Source organism: Chironomus tepperi, unplaced genomic scaffold, assembly GCF_022539635.2.
Source record: "Chironomus tepperi strain 1889 unplaced genomic scaffold, CSIRO-AGI_Ctep_v1 contig_445, whole genome shotgun sequence".
NCBI classification, from domain to species: Eukaryota; Metazoa; Arthropoda; class Insecta; order Diptera; family Chironomidae; genus Chironomus; species Chironomus tepperi.
The window spans coordinates 2,057,722-2,077,356 of record NW_027226567.1 but is presented as its reverse complement, the minus strand read 5'-3'; the positions used below and the strand labels follow the sequence as shown (position 1 = coordinate 2,077,356).

The 19,635-nt window shown below is 31.4% G+C and overlaps 1 protein-coding gene across 4 annotated transcripts in view; it reads right to left on the bottom strand.

Moving 5' to 3' along the window:
• Positions 1 to 19,635, bottom strand: part of Utx (Utx histone demethylase) — a 32,783-nt gene that overhangs the window by 2,097 nt on the left and 11,051 nt on the right. For 2 of the 4 annotated variants that reach the window (XM_070650105.1, XM_070650107.1), the window contains 7 exons: positions 3,570 to 3,748; positions 2,754 to 3,502; positions 2,032 to 2,169; positions 1,589 to 1,964; positions 972 to 1,341; positions 662 to 897; positions 149 to 354 (listed from right to left, as the gene is read on the bottom strand). In XM_070650105.1, coding sequence (XP_070506206.1) covers positions 149 to 354; positions 662 to 897; positions 972 to 1,341; positions 1,589 to 1,964; positions 2,032 to 2,169; positions 2,754 to 3,502; positions 3,570 to 3,748 — 2,254 coding nt within the window. The remainder of the gene's footprint in view (positions 1 to 148; positions 355 to 661; positions 898 to 971; positions 1,342 to 1,588; positions 1,965 to 2,031; positions 2,170 to 2,753; positions 3,503 to 3,569; positions 3,749 to 19,635) is intronic. The other 2 variants (XM_070650106.1, XM_070650109.1) reach the window with 2 other exon arrangements.

The following is a 19,635-nucleotide window of genomic DNA, read 5'->3' as shown; positions in this document are numbered from 1 at the left end:
GCAAAATTTCTCTACATGATTGTCATTTTCAGTAGAACGAAAGTTAATATTTTGTTATATCATCATCGGTAATTTAAAAGACTAAATATTCAATATTCAAAAAGGGGAAACTACGACAATCCTTAATAAAATTCGATTTAACATTAACCTTTAAACTTTCCTGGAAAGTTGATGCTTGATAAGTTGCATATTTAGCTATTGTTGTATGTGAACGATGCGATGAACATGGCCAGACTTTCTCTTTATGTTGTGGATCCCAATTCTCATCAGCTGATTGACTTATCTGTGTCCTCACCTCACACGATTGTTCTGGTGCTGTTTCGACAAGTGACTTTGTTGAGAATAATCCCAAATCTAATAGATTAAGAAGAAAATCATGTTAAGAATGTTCAAAGCAAGGTGATAAGCCTTCAAAATGTAATTAATTTAAAAATTGATTACGAATGTTACAAAAAGGATAGCTCTGAATGACTCATAGCAGTCGAGTCGTCAGAGAGCATAATTGTAAATTCATCGTGTGCCAATATTTAAATTTTAATTAAAGCAAAGCCGGATTTTCTTTGCCTTAATTTGTTTTCCAACATAATATTGACATTGCATGCTATAGCTAACAAAATCATTAAGTGGATATGGATAGAATGATTCTGATGAGTTCACTTACCTAATTTTAAAGCTGATGCCATTTGTCTAACAACAGCGATTGGATGTTTTAAGCAGAACTCTTGAAGTTGTGGACTGAATGCATGTTTCTTATTCTCTAAAAATACTGATGGTGTTGGTGGCTGTAATTGATCACGTGTCATACGATATTTTGCTGGATTTTCAGGTGGAGTGGGCGGCGGTAAGTCAGGTGATAAAACCGAACATATTGAAGGACAGTCACTGTTATCCATGTTTCTAATAGAGAATAGAGTAAGATAAAATTAAATGTAAATATTTGTTAAGATGTCAAGTGCTTAATCAATACTTACTTCACTGCCTCACAAATTTCTTTAGCTGACATTTTATTTGTGAATTCAACCTTATTGTCAAACTCGACTAATTTTTCAATTTTCACAACCGGTTCAGATTTAATTTCATGTTTACTCAATAATGCTTGAGTTGACGTTGAGGTCGCCTCACATTTTATCGTTGGTGATTTGATGCTTCGTAGACTATTAGCAGTTATATTGGGGGTATTTGTATTATTATTGTTCATAGCATCTACATTAAGTGTTTCATGTAATTTTGTCTTTGAATCTATTGGCTCTTCATTTTCAATCTGCTTCAAGATATTCTCAGCGAATGTTGTGGTGAGATCACGCTGAGAAAGAAGTGCTTGAAGTTCCTGATCACTTACACCTGAAGGATTAAAAAGTTCTTAATTAATATCACGAGAAAATGGACAATTTGGCTTAAATATAAAGATTTTGAGTGTTTGAGACTTTCTACAGATTCAGCACAAGATTGACTGTGCTGAAACTTCAAGCAAAGTAACAAGACTTTACTGTCCCAACATTATGGAAGTGAATAAACTACGGATATTTAAAATTCAGTCACTAACGAATGCTGGATATACTTTAACAATAAATAATGCAAATAAACTTACTTAAATCTTGACTACTAGTCGTGGATGATATCTGTTGTTGTTGAAATCCACCAGCCGATTTAAATGGCATGCCAGGTTGAGAATGTCCAGTAGCAGGCGAAAAACTTCCATCATTCATAAACCCTGTTTGTGCAGTAGTTCCTGATTGAGGCGTTCGATTTCCAATCGCTTGTTGTGGAGGGAAGGTTGTTTGATTCTGTGGTGGAAATGGCTGATTTGGTGTTGGTGGCTGTTGACCTCTAGTATTTCCAGCTCGAAGTTGCGCTTGTTGTAATCTCAATTGCTGCTGATGCTGTTGCATCAATTTAAATTGATGTGTCAACTGTTGCAAAACATTTTGTTGCTGTGGTGTAAGATTCGGTGTTTGTTGTAGAACCTAAAATACAGACAATAAAAATTTAGGTTAACCCATGTGCATGCATATATAGCTACAAAATTCTTACTTGAAGCATCTGTAATTGCTGTTGTGTAAGGTAGAATGGTGGTCTTGTAATTGTTTGTGGCTGTTCCTCTCCATGTTTGAATCGTTTTGCTGGAATAGCACTTCCTTGCTGAGGATACGGCGGTGGTGCTGCATTTGTCTGTAAATCAGAAATATAAGAAATTAGTTAAATTATCGACATATGTTTTAAAATGCTTAAAAAGCAAAGTTCCAGAAAGTATTTATTTTAAAGACCAAGAAAGCTGGATGTTTCAAAAGATCCAGTAAATTAATTAATGTTTCCTGATAAATATCGCAAATGCAAAATAAGCTTGCTAAGAAGCAGTTAAAGTACTTTTCATTTATAAAGATTGAGCTTCTTATTGAAAAATGGACCAAAAAGTAAAATTGTAAAAAACGTGCTCATGAAAAATGTGAAAAAGCCGAAATTGGCATTTTTCATGAAAATTCAACTTAATTTACGTAAATTGATAATTATTGTTGAAGATATGGCGATTAGAAATAGATTCTTACCCTCTTTAATTATTAAAACTAATTAATAGCACTAAATTATTAAAATTATAATCCTACAAATCTCTACTGTATGATAGGTTGTAAAGCACAAATACAGTCAAACAAATTTTACTGTAGCTCTATCATTCAGCAGTAGACCTAAATATTTGCTCAAAAACTGAGTCTACTGCCACAAAATAAGTATTTCAAATAAAAATCAGTTAGACTTACTTTAGCCTTTTGATTCTGTTGCTGTCGAGAACTCATCTCGTTACTTATTGGTAAATTCCAGGCCTCCTCTATTGAAGGTAACTGGCGTCGTTTAGAAGTAATTGATGGCATAGGAGCGTGTGCCAAATTCTGTTGCAGAAATTTTATTCTCTGCGTTAAACTTTGTGGCTTCGAGTTTGGACTCGTCGTAAGTTGTATGTTCTGTATTTCCTTTAAATTATTATCTCCTTTCGTTGCATTCAAATAACATGCAAAAGCGTCACGCGGTTGACCGCAAGATTCGTATAAGATTCCCAAATTAGTCCAAGCTGCTGAATGACTTTTATCTAATTGCACGGCACATATATAGGCCTGCAATGCATCCATAGGCTGATTTTGTTGCTGATAAAGTACTCCGATGGAGCACCAAGTGTCTGCATTACCTTCGCTCTTCTCAACGGAGTTACGATAGGCTATAAAAGCATCATGAACTTTACTGATGCCAGCAAAACAACGTCCTAATAAATATAATGATTGTCCTGATTTTGGATCTGATTCAATGGATTTTTGTAAGCAATGAATGGCAATTGTTTCACGTGGTCGTTTCTCTCCTAATGACTCAACACAATGAAGCATCCATCCTAATTGTCTACAAACATCCGCTTTTAATTGTTGTGTTAACTGTTTATCGCCCAATAATTGCTCGTAGCCCTCTTTTGCCTTCTTAAAGTTATTTTGCACTTCATACAAATGTGCGATGTGAAATTTTACTGTAAATAAATAGAGATTGACATTAGATCTAGTGAATATAACAATCAGGAACAGGATTAACTTTACTTTCTAATGGTGAAAAACTACAATTTGTTCGTTGATCGATTAATGCGATTTGATAATGCTTTATTGCTCTGTCGTAGTCGCCAACAACTTTAAACATAAAACCAAGTCTTAGATGAGCCTCATTGGCGCGTAAAAAATCCGGACACACATAAAGTAGCTCCTGGAATGCTCGAATAGCCCTAAAATGAAAATAAACAAAAAAAAGGAAGTTTTAGAAATTTTTGTTCTGCCTTCAAAAAAAATAAAATTTTGTGCATGTCTTAATGTGACAACAATCATCCATTCGTCAGCCTTCGTACAAATTGGACACATACTCTCTCGTGATAATTCAATTTTCTAAGGTTTCTTTAAAACATCAGTACATAAAAAGTATCAATTTTCTTCTCGGAAGTTCAGCATAAACAGCAATAAAAACAAACAATTTCACCAGTAGTCATAAAAGGTCACATAAACGTGTAAATAAGATTTTATGGTAAGGACACATGTAGGTAAGAAAAACAGCATATATGCATAAATAATAAATAAACAAATTTGAATGCACTAAGACTTTCAGCCTACGTAAAAAAACCGAGTCAACAGCATTAAAATGTGCAGATTGAATCCATTTTTCATTTGTTTATGATTCTATTTAAAGAAGTTTCCTCAAGGTTAATGGACGGTGAAGTTGAATGAGCTTCTTACATTGACTGTATTATTCTTGTTTACTCTTTCATGTAGTTTCTCGCACATAAAGTGCATTATGTCTTGTGAATTTGGCTGAGGATATTTAAATTGTGATTTAACGGCTGAAGAATTTTTGAATTTTTAATTGATTTTTAGTTGCAAAGCACTCTTTGTTGTTTACAAGTTTTTAGGTTAAATTTCGTCATTCAAATAGTGAATATTGAAAATCTACCTTAATTTAATTATTAGACAGTCATGGCTGCACATAGAAGACTCAAATTAGAACATATAAGTCGTATTTCCTCAAAAAATTACATTAAAGCCTTGTGTATCTCAGATTTTTGAAAGTTCAAAGATTACTAAGATCATAGTGATAAAAATTCATCCGTAAAAATACAAGATACATCAATTATAACCAACGACAGCAGCTCTTTTGTACTGCAATCGACCATTTTTCATCTCCCATTCTTCCACTTCTTTATTTACTTCGTTATACTTTAAAGACTCCAATTCTTTACTTCTTCTCTCAGATGACTAAATTCAGGTGATGTTTCGAAGAAGAAATAAAAATAACAGTTGTTTCACAAATTTTTCTTCATCATCATCGACTATACGTGAACATTAGTTGGTCACTCTTTAAATATATATTCAGAGATTGATTTTTAAACAACTTGATGACAGCAGTAAACAATCGTAAGAACAAGTTTCAGATTTTTTTGTGTTATGGATTCAATAATCATCCATTTATGGTCATTGAATTTAATTCAAGTTTATGCTCTGGTTACGACGATTGATATTGTTTTGTATTTCTCTCTCTTATTGTTTTTTTACTCTCTTCTTATGCACGTATACATGTGGTCAATATTTACAATTTTTATAGAGCAACAGCATGCCGAATGCATGCAAAAAAAACTGGCAACAAACTGATACCTTTATAAGTTTCGTCAAAAAAAGAGAATAATTGAAGCAGTTTTTGTTATTGTTGCTGTGACCGTCTTCAAGAATTTTCTCTACTTATTGTATTTCATCTCTTATTCTTATTCTTAAGCCATGTCTGATAGATTAACAAAAAAATAAGAGTACATAGGTTCCTTCAACATCTGTCTCCCTTTTTTTTGTGCATTTCTTTCGTTCGCTCTTTGTTACTTATTTTTTTAAGGAACAAGACAGACTGTATGTATGTATGTTTGTACACATTGCGCTTTCTTCACGTCTCTCTACGGCTCATCTTTAAGACATTATTTTTTTTTATAAGTATACTTTTTGGAAATTGTTAATACGTGATCGACATCATGTTCGACTACCAATTCATTCGTCACCTGCCCCCCTTCAAAATCGACTTGAACAAAAAAAGATGTTCCTCTTTTTTTCTTTAATATTAATTTATGTCCAACATAAATAAGTAAAAAGTTCTTGTATGTTTTGTCATTTTCTTCTTTTAGTTGTGGAACAACTGTCTGTCGATATTGGCAGAATGAGGAACAAAAGATATTAATAATGTTGAGTGATTGTGAATTTTTGATAAATTGGGTGATTGAGGTCTGCTGAATTGGTGGCATTTAGGTCGGTATAATGTTGCAAAAAGGCTGTTCTAGATTCAAGCAATTCGAATGACTTTTGGGTCCAGAGGGATTTTATAGGTCGTGTCTTATCTTGTAAGTGCAACTCATTATAAGTGATTAACCCTTAAGGAACTTGGACACATACAAAGAGCTCTTGGAAGAAGGCAGTTATTGTACTTGGTATTGGAAATTGCTAGATGGAAGTCAGCGATAGAACCAGCTTAAGGCTCCATCTGAGAAAAGCCATGGATCACAATTGATCTGCACGACCAGCGAAGTAAGTGAAGCAGCTGAGACCCTTAAGACAAAGACTGTCCATTCAAATAATCCCATTAAAGAGCACTTCCTTCAATTCCATCCCTTGAATCAATTAAGAAGCAAAAAAGCTGCTGACTCAATGATAATAATGACTCCACAAGCATTTGTTCAGCACACACCCCAAAAAGGTAATCAAACTGCAGCCAACTGCATATCTTCAATAAAATTGAGCTAAAACCAAAGAAATTGATGATAATAATAACAGCAGTTCCTGATGATCGTCATAAATTATACAATTATGAAAGGAATAAAAGATAAATACACATTGGGGCGATTGAACGAATCGAAGACAGTTTGTTGTTTGGCGGGAGTACTGAAAAGGAATTTATTCAATTTTTTACGATAGACACAAGATTCCATTTGCCCCGTGAAATTCATTGAACTCTCTTCCTCTCTTTTCTGTGTCGATTCGTTGTTGTTGTTGTGTCTTTTTTTGTGTGTGATCCGATCAGAACATTAATTATCAGGTGGTTTTTCTACCTTCAATAACTTCTTTATTTCCATTGCGACATTAAAGGCAGTCGGGGAAACAGGTTTAGTGTTATACATTTAAAGACGATCACCTTTTCTTCCTCATGCTGCATGTCAACGACTAAACGATTAAAGTGCAAGTCATAAATTTTCCACATTAAGGCACAGCTAATTAATGCAATCGTTCGGAAAAGTGTAATTTAATGGACTTAAAAGCTATAATTTTTTTTTTTATTTGATGTCTATTGCGTGCTGAATAATTTTTTTAAGCTTACAAATTTTCGCAATTTTACATAAATTTTCTCAATTTGCATAAACACTTTTTGAGGGAAAAATTTAAAAAAGGAAGTAACTAAGATCGTGTTACGTAGATTGAATCATTCAAAATTGAGCACGAAAGGTTAATTAAAATATGCAATTTTATTATATTTTATAATGTGTTATATTACATCCCTTACTTGTCATTCATTAATTTCACATTTACATGACCTTTCCCTTAATGTAGTAATTATGATGAAAAAGTGAAATTTTCACTTCACGCTCATTGAGTCTTAACAAGAATAAATGGGTGAGAAGTTATTTGTTTATATTTGTGGGTGATATATGCAGTTCATGTAACTGTTTTGGAAGGAATCAGAGCTTAAAGGCAATTTGGATTTTGTATGAAAAAGTCAACCCGAGTCGACTCAGATTTTGTATGAAAAAGTCAATTCATGTCATCTTCGAGCTCTACAATCAATGACATCACATTTACAGCTTCATCCTTGATTGCATTCCGGAAGCTTTTCATGAATTTTAATTTTTAATTTGTTGAATGAATCAAAACTGCTCGAATGGTGAAATCCACAAAATGCAATCATTTAAATCAGTAGAAATTGTTGAATCACAGCAGGTTTTTGGCATTTATATGGGTTCCAAAAATAAATCATTCAATTTAAAATTAAATAACACTCAAAATTTCATTAAAAATAAAAAATGGAACGTAATTGGACTTAATTTAAATTATGGATAGTCATAGTGGTGTCAATCAGTGCTGTAAGTTGAATTGAATTTCATATGAAGTCGGCTCTAGTCTCTAGTTTACTCTAGAAGCCTACTCGAATTTTATATAGAGTCGAGCCAACTTGGGCCAACTTTTTCATACAAAATCCGAGTCGACATCAAGCTCAGATGTCAATTAAAGAAGGCTCAGACAATTTTAGAAGCAATTTATCCTTCCGTAACCCCTTAAATATATAATTAACACTCATGTAGACTTTAATCCAAAGACTTCATAATCATAAAGCAGCAATCACGATGCATTAAGACAAATTAAGACGACGGAAGACATAAACCCATCACTTATTAAAGCTCCGTTAAATTAGCCAGGCTCATGCAATGACCAATTTTAATAAGTCATAAATTTAACAGCCAGCAATTCCAAGAAAAAAGTAAACAAGCAATAAAAGGTAGTTTTTACGACCTTTCTTTAAAATATTATTTTATGGTTCTTGGAATTAAGCACATGCATAAATAAAAATTCCGAAAAAATAAGACAAGAATTAAGGTGCAACTGAAGGCATGCACAGTAAATGACTTCCCCTCTTTGTTTGAACAGAAATATTTAACATAAATTGAAAATTTGTATCAAGATATGCAGCATAGAACCAACAATCTAGTTCACTTGTTGAGTTATTTGTCATTGAAAATTTATTTGTTTTTTTGTTAGCAATTAAAACAGAATTGACCGAGTGCTAATTTTAAAAAAAGAAATTGGAGCAAATTTTCTCAAACATCGAGGAAAGAAGAGCAACGTGAAAAGCATGAAAAACACAAACACGTTGCTAGATTGACCTTAATTCTGTTCAGCTAAAAAACAACAAAACAAGCGAGAAGAAATTTTTCTTTTCTTCTTTTATCAGCTTTAAGACGGTCTCAAAAAATTACGTCATTTGGTCATTCATTAATTCAATATATGCGGATAATAGTGCCTGTGAATTGTTTAACAAAAATTTGTTAAGTTAAAAACAATTGCGAGTGTTCCATGACCTATCCAACTTTATTTTCTCTCGATACTCTGTGGAAGATCTTTTTATAGCAGAATTGGAAAAGAATTTAAGCAAACATTCAGGTTTGAATAATTGACTTTCTTTTTGTTTTTGGGATTTTTTTTGGTTTTTAGGTGCTACAGTAGGACGATTCATAGAATAGTACTAAATAATGGATTTCCCAAGCCCACTATTCGCCTTAAAAATGAGTCAAAACTAGGTTTCATGGTTTCGGCTGAGTAACTTCGCGTTTATCGCGACTTATCAATCCCTAGAGCAGCGAAAGACGAGTTAAAATCAGCCTTCATGATGCCATCACGGCAACTTCTTGTTTACCGTCAGAACGGCGACTTAGCGGTATCCTAGAAAACTCATTGTGCCCTTCCGGTTTGTAATGATTCTTTCCGAAAATCTCAACACATAAGTTTAGTCATAATTACTCAAAATTTCTATGAATCAAAATAAAGTTGCTAGTCTATAGCAATCCATTGCTTAGAAACATATTGCTAAATCATGTTAAGTGACTCACCACTCAAAGACTAAGCCATTCCTTCAAATTGCACAAAAAACAGCTATATGACTAAGAAGCATCTCTGATAACTAACAAGCTACACACGATTTAGAATGGTTATCAGTTTAATTAATGTAACCGAGTTTGTGCATTAAACTTTCAATATTTAAATTTTTAATTTCTTTATTTTACAACATTCTCTCATTAAAGTACATAAGGCACGCCAACATAACGGCATAAAGTTGTTGCATTTTATTTGCATATAAAGTTAGCTTTAAAACTAATGAAAATGAGTGAACATAATAAAAGGAAAAAAGAGCGAGAGAAGATATATATATTTTAAAGTTGTAAGCATGTCAAGGGTATTTATAGAGTACGTCATTTACAATGCAACAGTAGAATAGAAAGAGTGCTAACTTAATGACATGCGATTGTGAATTTTAATACATAAAGTGAGAGATCGGGGATACTTAGATGTGGAACACAAGGTTATTAAAGTAAATGAAAAATGACACAATTAATCCTGAGAGTTACTTGTATCCTTTCATTTCTATTGACCTTAAGTTTATGGCTTGATTGCTATTGAGAATAATTTATTATTGAGCTGTACTCTTTCAATGACGATATTATGATGATAAAACATGAGTGGGACTTAACTTTACTTATTTTTTGATTAATTGGAAGTGAAATGCTTATACGTAATGAATCTTATGATGAAATCCTGGGGATTTCCATATAAATAAGTAATAGTTTGAATATTTCAATAACAGACTTCCCAAAACACTGTAATACAACAGCAGAACCTTTAACAGTCATGACTATGCCTTTTATCAAACAATGTTCCTTATCATTTTCCCATGCATTAACATAATACTTTCTCAAATATCATAATTCAGACCTAAAAAACACCAGACATGTCATCTTTTTTTTTAAATTTCTACAATGAAAAGCTACTGATTCATAAAAACACATGGCATAGAGGATAAGAAGAACTTGGCAGACGAAAAAAACAAGAACTTTCTTCTTACTATGCAATTTTTTTAAATAAAACTTTTTTTTTACTTTACACCCATCTGATTTTTATATATATTCAAGTGAGCGCGCAAATTCCCGACTAAGAAGATAATAATAGTGGGAAAGTTGGCAACGCCGCATTTTTATATGAATGAAATAAAAATTTTTGAGGTTCTACTTCAACACATTTTTATCAGCGATGATTCTCAATGTGTCACCCTCACATTTGTAGTGTACTTTGATATAAATTGATGCATTGCATGCGTTTATACCGTCATTAATGTTTTTATATTTACAGGAGGGTGGTGGACGATAAAAATTTCATGACGATGATGATGATTGTTATGAAGCAACACCGAAAAAGAGAATGAGAGAGGAACAAGAAGAAAAATCGATAAACGGGATGAAGAGCAGCTCGACGAAAAAAAAAAGACCATAAAGAGCAGCTTTTTCGTTTCCCTTTTCAATTTCCCAAATAAGAAAAAACTGCTTTGTACACAAATTTCTTTTTTTTTCGGGAGATTCTCTTTACGCAAGTCATTTGTGTGAATGCTACACATACAGGCACATAAGGATATAGCTCCTGATACTTCTTTTTCGCTTTCCCTTTTTATCGCCTTGAAAAAAATTATTTTTACTTTTAATTTTCCGATAAACTTCCAGAATTTTGACTAATTTATTTTTTATCAGCTGTGGCTTCCTGTTTCATGTCTAATAAATTACCGAAAACCTCAAACGTCACACTTACGTCAATCAATTAAAATTAGTGCTTAACAAAATTGCAAAAAAAAATCAAAAAGTTATTGACATGCATGAATGGCACGTAGAATATTCCAGAAATATATAAATACTTTCCCACAGTCTAAGAACCCCGATAAAAAAAATTGAAAATTAATTTAAGAGAGGGAACAATGAGCATGGCTAGGGACGTTCCTATGTGTGTTTGCATTTTTATTGCCTTTTATTGTGAATACGCTACTAGTTATGAAAACAACTATAACCCTTATAATAAAGTGAATGTTAATTCATTGCGATTTTTTTTAAATGAACAAATAAATGTTTTATTATTTTCTTCATATTTCAATCAGCAACAACATCATGTAACTTAATGGTTCCTTTTTGTTACGTAAATGTTATCAAACTTTAAATCAAAATTGTTTTGTTGTGGATGTAGAGGCTTGTTTAATTTTGAATATTTAATTGTGTAATGATTGAAACAATGAGGATTATTAAAAATATCCAGTTGGTCGGATGAAGGCGCATTTCTTTGATATGTATTGATAGATAATTGTGTAGGATTGATCTCAGAATAAACATGAGAATTTGAAACGTCCTACAATACTGAATTCCTTAGTACGACATGAATTATTTCAAGATTTTAGGATCAAAATACATTTTATCACGCCTTAACTTAAGGTAGATTTCCTAAAATTGAAGATCAAAACATCAATAACAACATCCATTCATTGAAAGTAGAAAATAGACTCAAAAGTCAGACATTAACTATAGCAATCGAAATAAGGTTAGTTCACCCAGGTCAATTTAGCGCAATTAATTCACAATTTACGTACGGAAGCAATCTCTTACAATGTAAAATGAATTCATAACAATGACGTCACTCCTGCTTGTTGAGTCTGCTTATACATAACAAGAACGCTCATTCAAAAATCTTTTGCCAAAAGGATTTTTATGCACCCTTCTCAAAAAAATATAAAATTTTGTACTCGTGGGAAATATTCTCAAGGAATTTTTGCAGCACGAGACATCTTCTCATTTAATTTTGGGAAATCCCTGAAAATTTATTAGGAATTTAATTTATTTTTCAATATGATTTCGGAATTCGAAAAGAAATATCTATACAGGTTCGTCCCAGAATATTTCCCAATCAATTGTACCTTGTATATACAAATGATACAGCTTGGCACAGTTACAAAATGTCACACATTTTAGAAAATAAATATGTTTTTCGTCATTATATGCAAACACAAAACAGATGATCTATTTTTCATCTTGTATTATTAATTATATACTTGAAGAATCTTCTTTATGTAATCCACAATATTCAGACAAAAAGCTGAATGTTGTGGCTGTAAGAATCATAAACTCATTTTATGTAAGTTCATGAGGTTAATTTCCTCAAATTCAATTGAATTCTCATTCAATCTATCTAATTCAATAAAAATTTAGGGTATTTTAATAAGGGTAGATTTTCACCATAAAAGCAGGTGACCAAAAAATGATTTTCTGTTGAATCCTGCCTTTTCATATTTCATCTGCAACATAGTATCACTTCTTTAAATAAGAATCAATAAATATTGTAAAGGTCAAGCAAATACACAATAATATCCTCATCACTTGGCAATAATGCTCAACATGAAAATACGAGCTAATAAATTCCTAATAAATTCTTATGAATGTCCTCTTAATTGTTTCTTTCCGTGAAGTCATTACCCTTTTAAAAGTACATAAAAATCTAATTTTAAACCACTTCGTTTCCTTCTGCCATAAATCATAATATTTCTATCGTAATCAAGTCACAAGTTTGCGTGACTTCAAATCAAATTTCACTTATTCGATTAACGACATTCTTTACAGTTCTCGTTGGTAAAGTAGCTTGTTAAAAGTTTAGTCGTTATTACGTTTAAAATTAGATAAAACTAGGATATGAGTGACTTAAATCATTAAGAATGGAGCATACATGAAGGTAGGGAACGTCACATGTGAAAGTAATGGACAGGTCTCTTATAACATTACAGAATAATGAGCTTTTTTAAGAATGAGCGATGGAATTCTCGGAATTTCAATCATATATATCCTCCCACCTCCCCTTTTGTGAACGTAATAAGTCAACAGTCCCTAAGACAATATTAGAAACTTGATTATAAAAGTAAAAGAATTCTGTGCGATTGGATTAACATTTTATAATATGACTCACATCATCGACTAAATGTCAATAGACTATGATATAAATATTTGAAATTCTTAAGAACTTAATCCATACAAATCATGAATATTATATACTAATTGACAAGATCATTCACCTAATAATTCCCGTAACAAATGACAATCGAGAAAGAAAACTTTTGCCATAAGCATGACGGGAAGAAAAGGACGTATTGCAAATAAATATCCATAAACGTATTAATCGTGAACAAAAGTAACGTTAAGCAGAATTCCTTACATATTCGTCATACCATCATATTTCAGTATTCAAAAAATAAAGCGAAAACTATCTATCGAGGCGAAATAAAATAATAATGAAGGAAAAAATGGAAGCAGCCATTGAGTAATTTTCAAATCGCACGTATGCCAGGAATAGAGAGACGTGATACATACTACAATGTTAGTTTGTCTTGTTGTTATTTCTTTTCTTTTTTTATTATTTTACATTAAATATCTCTTTCACCGACACAAGAAAAATTCTTTTTAAGGAATAAGAAGAGAAAAAAAAGAAATAAAATTAAAGGAAAGAAAAAAAATTTGCAGACAGCATGAAATAGCGTGATAAAAATCAATATTCTAATGAGACACCCAGAAAAGAAAAAAATAACGTTATAACAGAACTTGAAAGAATTTTGAGAGGATTTATGGCGTTTAAAGTGAAATTTATGGAAATTGTGGTTGAAATGGATACAAATTAGGCAAATGATAGCCAATAAAAAGTTTGTTGGTAGTTAGAAGAACCAAATTGATATCAATTTGACTTTTGAGAGAGGATTTGCATAACTTTTTGAGTCATTAATATGGTTAAGCTCAACATTAATCTACTTAAGAGTTATTTATGCATGATATTGAGATGGTCCATGTGGAATGTACCTAAATAAATTGTCTATGATCCAGACAAATTGCAACATAGCCTGCACAACTCCCAAAACATGTTGTACGTGTCAAAAACAGGCATCCAATAAATCTAAAACATTCCATCTCGTATACAAAATGCATCCAAAATTACCTCATCAAATTGACCAAAAATATCCATGCCTACAATAATTTCACCTTCCATTTCTCACACCACAAATATTAATAATTTTCATTTCTCTGTACACAAAAAAATATACATTGTCGTATTTAAATCTCTGCCTTCATACCACACATGTGTTTGTTCGTTACATTACATTACACATTAATCCTCATCTGATGATTCCAAAATTACCGGGAATGAAATATGAAATGAAGCGAAAATATCTCATAGTAGTGAAATGATGAGATGTGAATGAGGGAGGAGGAGGAGGTTGAGGTACACAACAGCATGGAGAGAGAGAAGAGAAAAGAAAAATATTTTTTCGAGTAAAAATAACAACAAAAGTGCGACTCATTTTCTTCTTTTCATAGACACAAGCGCACAAGTGAGGTCTGTGGAAGTTCAACGAACCAGTTCGTAAAAATAAAAAAGAGAGAGAGAAAAAAATTTAATAAAAATTTTATATACATATGTAATCATTGGCCGCCTTTTAAATTTTTTTTCTTATTCTTCACATACATTTATATTCAACAAAATTTACGTTTTGTATCTTTTGATGTTTATTTACCATCCACAGAATTCCATCACACTTTTTATTAAGGAATTCATAAACAAATAAACTTGAAGAAATTGGTTTTGGCTAACAAGCTATAATCATCGTTAATTTCATGCTATAATAAAAAGATTCAGAATTTTTTGCTAAATAACAGAGATTGAAGTCGGTTACAATTTTATATGGATACGACTTGAGCTCGATGTAGACTCGGACCTTGTATGGAGTTGGGTGAACTCGAAGCCGACTTTTCCACCCAAATTCGAGTCGACATCGACTTCAGTTTCCATACAAAATTCAAGTAGGCTTTGACCTCAGTTTCCATACAAATCTTCCGAATCAACTTCCACCTCTGAATTTCACTAAATAAAGAATCAGACATAAAAAGTTTTTTAATTGCACAAAATAAAGCAGTTTGCAATATTTCGCAATATAAACAACATCATAAAAGGTGCTTTCCGTTTACGCGAGAAAAACATTTAATGCACTTTATCGTATAAAAATATATAAAATAAACCAGTTTTTAATGATTGACTCAACAATTTCTTTTTATGCATGAATATATAAAATTTATGACGAGACGGAGGGAAAAAGTATAAGAAAATCCCTGCACCTTCTTCTTCATCATTCATCAAAATATGTATATACACACATATATCAGCTGATTTTTATGACATCAAAATGTATATTAATATGTGTCATTGAATTTTATACTGTTCTGGTGGTCACACGACTCATATGATGGATTAATTTGCTAATAAAATTGTTCATTTATTTTTGGTTATTTTTATGGTTCTGATTATGAATTTACGTATTTAATGAAGTATTTTTGTGAGATAAAATTGGCATTTTAATTGCTGTTGGCGATATTGCTTTATTTATACCGTCTTACTGTGTCTTATGTTGCGGTTGACATGGTGATAATTAGCCTCAAGGGAAATTGAAAGTGAAATTACATCTTAACGTAACCAAAGTCACTTGAAAGACTGAAAATAGACTCTTCATTTGCAAAAAGGTATCAGAAATAGTTTTGAGAATATTCCAAAGCAGATGTTTACATTTCTTGTAAACTTAAATCAATACAAACTTGTTATTCATTCACACAAAATAAATTTAGCATACATTTACTAATTTTCTTTGTTCATTTTTAGTTTTCTTGAAATTTTTTCTATTTTTAACTGTTTTATTTCGTGATTCTCTCATCTAAAACTATTTTTCTATCATCGAGGAAATCTCAAAATTAATTTAAAATTATTCCAGATAGGAATCTGTCATGAAAATCATTAAACATATTTAACCTACTTCCTATTTATTCCGCAATATATATAAACAGTTTTACCTTGAAAATTAACTTTTGCAAGCGTTGCATTTTCGATTTACTATTGCACCTCATCACTTTGTGACGGCATTAAAAATAATGTATTAAAGAAATACACAAAGAGCTTCATTTACTGAATAGAAGTAAAATGAAGTGAGTTTAGTGTAGAAAAAATATAAAATAGAGTTGCATAATAAATAAAATAATGCAATACATGCACATTTAAATCTTGATATAGAATGCAATGCTTCAATCGTGTTGTTCATCACGTTTTCTATTAAATTAAATCTAACTTATACACACACAACAATCATTCATAATAAATAGTAACATAGTAAAGTCATCCCACATTAATACTCATATTTAAAATGTAAATACAACGTGCTTTGTTGTCTAGTAATTTTTTATATACATACTTTTTAAAAGGCAAAAAAATATTTTACATAATGATGAGACATGGCGCCCACACATGATAGTATGGTCCCACGACAATTATGGAACAAGCATTGATCATTATCACGTCAACTGTGTGAGTATTTAAAGGTCCGACAATATTGTTGTAATACAAGAAACGTAAATACACATACTTACAGGAAAGTTACAAAATGTAGGCCAGACTGAAGTAAGAAATTGATAAAAATTATCAATAATAGGAAGTAAATAGTGGAAGTAAACATAACTGACGACTTCAAAATGAAGGCAATACAGATTATAGCTTGTAAAATCTATTGATTATTCTTGACAAAATAGAATTTTCATTCAAAAACTCGTCAAAGAATTACGAAAGCATAGAAATACGAGGGATAAGGAAGACCTCAAACTGTACACAATTTATAATTACATCAAGTAAATATTTTCACGAATTTCTCTCTAGACTGACAAATCCACCGATGCTTCCCTCAAAACATCACAACAAAAAATTTTAGAAAGTCAAGTTACGCTTCAAAATCACGAGAACAGACGTCATGCGTATTCAAATTGTATGACATCTGAAGACATTTCTCATCTCGAGTACACACATGTATCAATGTCATCTGTAGCAAAAGATACAAGACACAAACGCGTGCTTTTCATAAATACCGAAAAAAATAAATCCAGCATGTGAGTTGATATTTCACTTCAAATGACATTATCCTCGTGAAACTAATAAGTTGTGCTTATCTTTAAGTGATACAGCGAATATATAAGAACCTACGTGTGGTCAAATCACATAAAAATCATTGAAAATGTAACTACGTGACTTTTTGTTTGCAGTTACAAAGTGTAAAATAAAATTAAACTGTTGATGACTCACGAGAACAATGAGATATAACAGTAAACGAGTCAATCAGATGAGGTAAGTAAATTGCACATTATATTTATATTTTTTTGTCGACATACTGCGAAATTCAAAATAAATTCTAAATACTTAAGATGGAGAGTGAGAATAAGAGTCAGTAATACATCATTAAAACCGGTTTTAGTTTTATCGCAATTTTTTTATGTTAATGCATTGAGAAAGGAAAGAACCAGGACAAAACAAAAAATAATAAAAATAAGAAGTTTCTGTGCATTTATAGGTAAATAAATTGCTGCCTGAGGAAAGAAAAAATGTTGAAATAAAACCGTTGACCACACAGACTCTGTCCGAGAAATGAAGTTAAGATAAATTTTCTCATGCAGATAGTTGTAGAATATTATGGCTTTAATGCATTTAGTATGATATGATCATTGGTCTATGAAGAATTTATAAAGATTCTAAAATAGCACGAGCTTGAAATGCAGCATCTTCAACTTCAATTCTGAATCGAACAATAGAACTGAATCTCCAATCAATACTAACAGAAATCATTCATAATCAGTGTTGAAACCTCAAAAAAATAATAAACTCATGACTAAGCAACAAACCTTGGCATTTGTTCAAGGAAGCTTTACAACTAGAAATATTCTTTGTGCTGCTTTTCATGCAATTGCATCGATAAACATTGAGTTGGATATTTTTGTTTTGTTTATTGTTTTTTTTTTATGTGCCAATAAAATCTGAGATTCTTTGTGTTAAACATTGATTGCTTTTTGTCAAGCTAATGAGTGAACCGAGAGGCACAATGTAGCAAAGTGCAACTTTTGGCAGTAAAAATCAGACGTCACGGTGCCATAAAGGCAACTTTGCGTCTTACTGTTAGTTTGACGACGTAGCAGTGCCCAAGTGAACAAATTGTACTGTTCGGGTGTGTATTGGGACTAGAAACAGCATTTAAAATATCAGATTTTTTAACCAAACAAAATCTCTGTTGACATCTAAGCTACTGAATTCATTTCTAAGGAATGCTTAATATTAATTTCTGGGTAATCAAATTTTAAACAGAAAATCTTCAAGAAAATTAATTTTCATCACTAGATTTACTTATATTTAAAGCTAATCAATATTTTAATTAAACCTCAATTATTTAGGTTCAATTGTATCTTAGAGATTATGTTCAAAGAAACTTTTTAATCCATTAGCTTAGCAGCAATAGAAGACCTAAATTGAAAACTTAGCAAATCTCTTATTGTATCAACTTTGAAAAGGATGCCATTCAATACTAAATTGAATTTAATTGCTTTTAAGATTTCTTTCTAGAAGTTCAGCACCTTTATAAATTTTAATGTTGTTGCTTAGACACCTGAATCCAAGATAAACTGAATTTAAAATTTCACAAACTAATCTGCCATCAAACAACTGAGCATTTAACTGGATTTACTAGCAAAAACTACTGCACTTTGCAATATTTCTATTGTCATACTTTCCTACTCATTGTTACACAAAAGAGTCCATAAAGCAAGTTATATAAAATTGCACTTTTTAATACAAAATACAGCATGAATAGAAGTAACAATAAGGGGTTAACAGGATAAAAAATGAGAGAAAAAAAGATATTTCATCACAACTGCACCCATTTTTTTTAATGCCATACAATTTGTATGCATTTCCCTCCAAAAAAAATTCATCAAACTATTTAAATCTTTGATTTTTTTCTCTTTCATTTATGTAATAATACAAAACATTAGATTATTGATTTTTTTATGCTGTTTACTTATGTAGTTGCCGCTACATGTAGAGCAATATGTATTTGTAAACATACATAGTGAGTAGCAGCATAAAGCATGAAATCAGAATGAAGAAAGTTTGGCAACATCGCATCAACTTTTTCCCTTTTACTCTCTTTCTTTTTATTTACATCGTCGAGCTCATTCGTCATTGTGTGCGTTTTACACATTACTCTTTTATTTTTTTGAAAATAAAAGAAAGAAAGAAAAAAAAAATAAAATTTCTAATCCACGCAACGTGTTGTTATAGTGTATATAAAATGGTGGATGTGGTTATTATGATCAGTGTATAGAACTATTCAAGTATTCTTTAAGACTACAGATGATCGAGAACGGAAGTATAAAGAAAAAAATTATTGAGAAAGAGGATATGTATGCATTTTGACCCACTTGACAGCAGATGCTTGTGGATGTTTTAATGCGATTTATTAATCATAGTCATGCATGCTAAGTTTGTATATTCTTTACATTTAATTGTTATGCAGGTACAACTTCCGCTATTTGCAATTGAATGATCATTTTGATTTTCTATACACGACAATTTAAATTGAACGCAAAACTACAGTTTTTTTTTAGTAACAAGAACTATCAATGAAGGGCAC